Consider the following 5,120-nt stretch of genomic DNA (forward strand, 5'->3'; position numbering starts at 1 on the left):
TTCACAGTTTGTCTGTCTGCCAGTTGGAAGCCTGAGGTGCTTCAGTCATGTCGTCAGCTTAATGGATAATTTTCAACCACCGATGTGAACAAGGAACATTATAATTCTGTAAACAGCGTGGCCGCACCACGCAGGTTTTTATCAGATTTATAAAGTGCTACTTTTTGTCACTTGTTGACCAAGTTTGGTTGATTTTTTCCCCCCATTTTTTTAGAGCTATACTGCCACAGGTGTACTTGCAGAACTCTTTAATTTGCAACTAGTTTGTTGGGTTTTATATTCATCCATATAGTCTATTGCAATAGTGTTCTAGTTCATTATAGTAAATATATAGTCAGTAAAGTAAAAAACTTAGTCATTAATAGATATTAATAATAGATTATTAATAGATACATCTCTTCCACTGATCATAGAAAATCAAAAGTCTCCTTGTTTAGTCATCAGTGGATTCTTTTTTATCACAATATAAAGCATCCATTCAATGTTATAAAATGTACATTCATACAGTATAAGGACATTTGGGCAGTGGTGGAAGAAGTACTGAGATCTTTTAGTTAAGTAAAAGTAGCAATACAACAATGTAAAGATACTCCATTACAAGTAAAAGTCCTGCATTCAAAATCTTACTTAAGTAAAAGTACATAAGTATTGGCAGCAAAATGTACTTACAGTATCAAAGTAAACGTACTCATTATGCAAACTGTCAACATTTAGAGAGTTATATTTTTCATAAATTATTGGAATATTAATACTGATTTATTGACATACATGTACATGTAAGCAGCATTTTAAAGTTGTCAACGTGAAGCTAATCTTAACAATTTAGCTATACTTTTGGGTAGTCTAATCTATAACAATGCTATTTTATAGTTATTTTATAAAGATGATCAAATGTTTAAATATGAAATATTGATCTGAAAAGTAACTAGTAACTATAGCTGTGAAATAAATGTAATTGAGTAAAAAGTACAATATTTCCCTTTAAAATGTAGTGGAGTATAAGTACAAAGTAGCATAAAATGGAAATACTCAAGTAAAGTACAAGTACCTCATAATTGTACTTAAGTACAGTACTTGAGTAAATGTACTTCGTTACTTTCCACCACTGCATTTGGGTGACTAGACAATTACAAATGATGCAGGCATCTACAGTCTCAAACTACCTACAATAAAAATACACAAATATGGCAGTAATTCTTTGATTTCCTTTCCAAAACAGCATGTCCCCATTCGGAAAAGTGACACTCTGTACTCATAAATCGACCGAGAGCACAAAATGTCAACATATCCCGGTGCTTTTTAAAATGATAGGTGGTAAATGAAGACCTTGGATGAGCAGATAATGATCTCTTTATATTTTAGAGATGATGAAATATGAACTTCAAATAATGTCACACAACTCTTCGTTTCATTTGTACTCATCCTAGGAGAATCCCCAGCAGTAAAAGTCAAGGGTGCGTCCATAAAGCCATTGGCGGAGAGTTCATTGACCTGGAGGTTCGCTACTAGCTCGCCCTTGATGAGCAGTCAGCATTTTACTCACTACTTCAAAACTCCATAAACATTCACTGCCTGTTTAGCTGAATTATTGCCCTCTCCCTCGCAGCCAGTTGTATTGTTGGTGTCATCATCTTCTTCTGGCTGTAATTGTCCTCTTGTGTCATCGCTTGCGGACAGTATATAAGCGGAGAGAGAGTCGTCTTAGCACCTTGCTTTTCCCTAAGCTTGCCTCGGCATCTCTGCTCTCACTCCTCCACCACCACCGCTCCGCTCAACATGGCCTTCACCGGAAAATGGGAGACCGAAACCCAGGAGGGATACGACGAATTCTGCAAGCTGCTCGGTGAGTCCCTAAAGTCCAAACTTCATTTTAAAGCAAAGTATCCGAAACTCTTCTAAGCCTGAAACGCTGTCCGCTGTCCCTCCTCCTCTTCGTCTTGTCTAGATTGATCTACGAAGCCAAACTGCACTCTAATAACCAACAATCCTCCCCCCTCCTCCTCCAGGTATCCCCGCTGACATCATCGAGAAGGGCCGCGACTACAAGCTGATCACCGAGGTGACCCAGGACGGAGACAGCTTCTCCTGGACCCAGGTCTACCCCACGAACGCCACCGTCACCAACAAGTTCACCATCGGCAAGGAGAGCGACATGGAGACCATCGGAGGGAAGAAATTCAAGGTGGGAACGAGGGATAGGAAAGAAAGGAGGGAGGTAGCGTGGGAGGAAGGGAAGAAGTTCAAGGTAGCAAGGTGTCAACGTACATGTAAAGTGCAAGAGTGCAAGAAATGTGGTCAAACTACACTTTCCGATTAAGGTACATTCAACCTACCAAGCAAGTGCTAGATTCAAATATTTCTGGTACACCATCATGTTATTATGGAGTAAAAGGAATTCCTGTTATTTCCATGTGATGTTCAGTTGGTTCTTTAGCCTAAGACTACCATGAGATCAATCTATGCGATCCAACTGTAGAAATTACTCTGTAGAAGGGATGGATGGATGGATGGATGGATGGATGGATGGATGTTTCCTGGGAGTCTGACTGCTGTACCTTTGTGTCTTCAGGCCACAGTGTACATGGAGGGAGGCAAGCTGAGCGTTGACTTCCCCAATTACCACCACACTTCTGAGATCAGCGGCGGAAAGCTCATAGAGGTGAGCGCTCTCATGCCTTACAGTGCCAAGAAGCTAGCATGACACTGTAGAATGTTGTTACACTGTTGTCACCTAATTACCCAATTTCCCTACGGGGATCATTGATACAGGTTAAGGTGAATGCCACTCAATATGAGAATTTATTAACTATATTTCCATGACCTGGGATAAGCATTTTCTAACAGGAAAAAACTCTCACAGTTGGAGTTCTACTGCAAAAAAAATATCCATCTTAACAAGCCATTAATTTTCATATGCAGTCTTAAAATTAGATTTTTTTACGAAAACAAGTGAAAAACTCAATCATTATGAGATAATTCCACTTGTTTCCAATGCAGTTGCACTTATTTCAGGACTGACTGATTCAAGAAAATGTGTAATTTTTGGAAAAATTCAGAATTTAGGATTGGAAACAAGTGGAATTATCTCACCCCACTGGCAGACTGTTTCACTTGTTTTTGTGAAATATAATTTAAGACTCAAAACTAGATTAAATGACTTGTTTAGACAAATATTTCTTGCAGTGAGACCAGAGAAGAGTTTAATGCCTGATGTCACACCAATATAGAGAGCCAAGCTTCTCCATTGACAGTGATTGACTGAATGTTCTGATTGAATGATCTAAATTTTAATATCCAAATGACCTTCATTACAGTAGAGCTATCAATTCCTAGCTGAAATATATATTCTTATTACCAAGAAATTCACCATTTCCATTTTTATCTACATTGGTGTCATATACTGTATAGATTAGGTGTAAAACGATAAACTCTTTTCTCTTCTTTTGGGCCATGAGAGACACGTTGATTGTTTGATGATACATATTGAACTACACCAAGGCACAGGAATAACACATTCCCCCCTTCATAATTTACTTCTCTATCTCTTTGTTCTCTCTCTCTGTCTCTAGACCTCCAAAGCTGGGTCTGTTGTGCTGAAGAGAACGAGCAAGAAGATCTAAAGGCTGATCTTTGACCCCTTTAACAGTTACAACAAGCCGAGACCTCAGCACAAACACTGTTGCAATCAATAAACTAAGACTTTAATGCCAACATGAACTTGTGTCTCCATCTACACTTCCTAGATGTGTGTGTGTGTGCGATTTATTGACTAATTGAGTTGTAGACATTAGAAATAAAGAGTTTTTGGTGACATAAGGGCATTTCGACCAGCGTTCACTTTAAAAAAGGGGGCATTCTAAAGATAGAGGTTATGTCAAATTTTGGAAAGGGTTTACATTAGGCATGTAGTCACAAAGGTTAAAGAAAAGGAAGCCAGTGGATCCAAGTTTGCAATAAGGATAAGTAAATGGTCTAACGCACTGCAAACAGTTCAAAGTCTTCCATGGAACTTCTGAAGCATCTACTCCTCTGACATGAAGAGAAGACACCAGCACTTTGAATGTAACGGTTATGTAACTTCTTCTAATGTTTAGGCATTTAGCAGATACTCTTACAAGTAGGTAGGACTTCAGTGTCTTGCTCAAGGACACTATAACAAGACACATGATGGTCGACAGGCATGCATTTGCTAAAAGTAATGGCTAAGATGTTTTGGTAAAGATGTTCAGACCAACCTTGAGTGAAGTACAAGCATGAGTCTAAGAGGTGGATGCAAGAGGGATTTACAGCACGTACAAATCCATAAATCCTGGACTTCAATGAACTGACCTACCGCCTACCACTGGTGTCTTTTGGCTCCGGGCCTATATGTATAAAACCATATAAAATCGGTATAACAGTGATGCAATTTAATCTTACTTTTAGAAGGGAATCTAAGATTATGCAGTAATGTTTTTGATCTGCCAACACAGACTTCATAAAACAGTGTAAAATAATACTTTGTTACTGATTTACAAGGTACAGGTAGTGGTACAGCATAGAATATGGCTAAGGATGCAGGGATTAAGGTTATGACATTGGCCCACTCAAAATATCATTGCCCACCCACCACCATACTCAGGCAATTTATTGATTTCCCAGGATATTTAATGATTGATTTATTGATTGATTTACAGCGTTTTTAAAGAGTTTTCCTCCTTTTTTGACAATAACAGAGCCTGAAGTAGATGCTGCCCAATCATCTGCTCTCCACTGTTCTTCCTTTTTCTTGATCCTCACACCCTCCCCTCATTGCTCTTCTCCTCTTTCTCCACTCTATGATTCTTTCTTGTATTCCTCTATTCCTCCACGCTTTCCTCTCCTTGTATTCCCTTTCCTCTTTTCTTCTCTCCTGCCCACTTCATCTCCTTTCCTTGTACTTTACCTTTGTCCCCCCCCCCCTTCCCTTTTCTCCGCTCGATCCTCCCTCGTACCCCTATTCTCCCCTGCCCTCTCTCCTCTTATCCTCTCCTCTTCATCTTCTCCTCGCCTCTCTCTCTCTCTCTCTCTCTCTCTCACCACCCTATTTCTCCGTGGCTTCCAGCCAAGCAAACAATCAGTTAATTAACCAGCTCGGTCCC

At 39.4% G+C, this 5,120-nt stretch overlaps 1 protein-coding gene across 1 annotated transcript; it reads left to right on the forward strand.

Annotated features, from left to right (window-relative positions):
• The first annotated feature begins 1,761 nt into the window (after positions 1-1,761).
• On the forward strand, positions 1,762-3,663 carry fabp6 (fatty acid binding protein 6, ileal (gastrotropin)). Its single transcript, XM_071541868.1, has 4 exons — positions 1,762-1,843; positions 2,007-2,182; positions 2,570-2,659; positions 3,570-3,663. The coding sequence occupies exons 1-4, from the start codon at positions 1,777-1,779 to the stop codon at positions 3,618-3,620; spliced, it is 384 nt and encodes a 127-aa protein (XP_071397969.1). The 5' UTR covers positions 1,762-1,776; the 3' UTR covers positions 3,621-3,663.
• The last annotated feature ends 1,457 nt before the right edge of the window (positions 3,664-5,120 follow it).

The sequence above is a fragment of the Centroberyx affinis genome, unplaced genomic scaffold (assembly GCF_046629955.1).
Source record: "Centroberyx affinis isolate AG114_WGS23_722 - 3 ecotype Tasmania unplaced genomic scaffold, CSIRO-AGI_Caff_v1 ptg003959l_1, whole genome shotgun sequence".
NCBI classification, from domain to species: Eukaryota; Metazoa; Chordata; class Actinopteri; order Beryciformes; family Berycidae; genus Centroberyx; species Centroberyx affinis.

Coding starts and splice junctions, on each gene's coding strand:
- fabp6 (XM_071541868.1), top strand. CDS start 1,777: ATGGCCTTCACCGGAAAATGGGAGACCGAAACCCAGGAGGGATACGAC. Junction 1,844..2,006: donor CGAATTCTGCAAGCTGCTCG/GTGAGTCCCTAA, acceptor CTCCTCCTCCAG/GTATCCCCGCTGACATCATC. Junction 2,660..3,569: donor GCGGCGGAAAGCTCATAGAG/GTGAGCGCTCTC, acceptor CTCTGTCTCTAG/ACCTCCAAAGCTGGGTCTGT.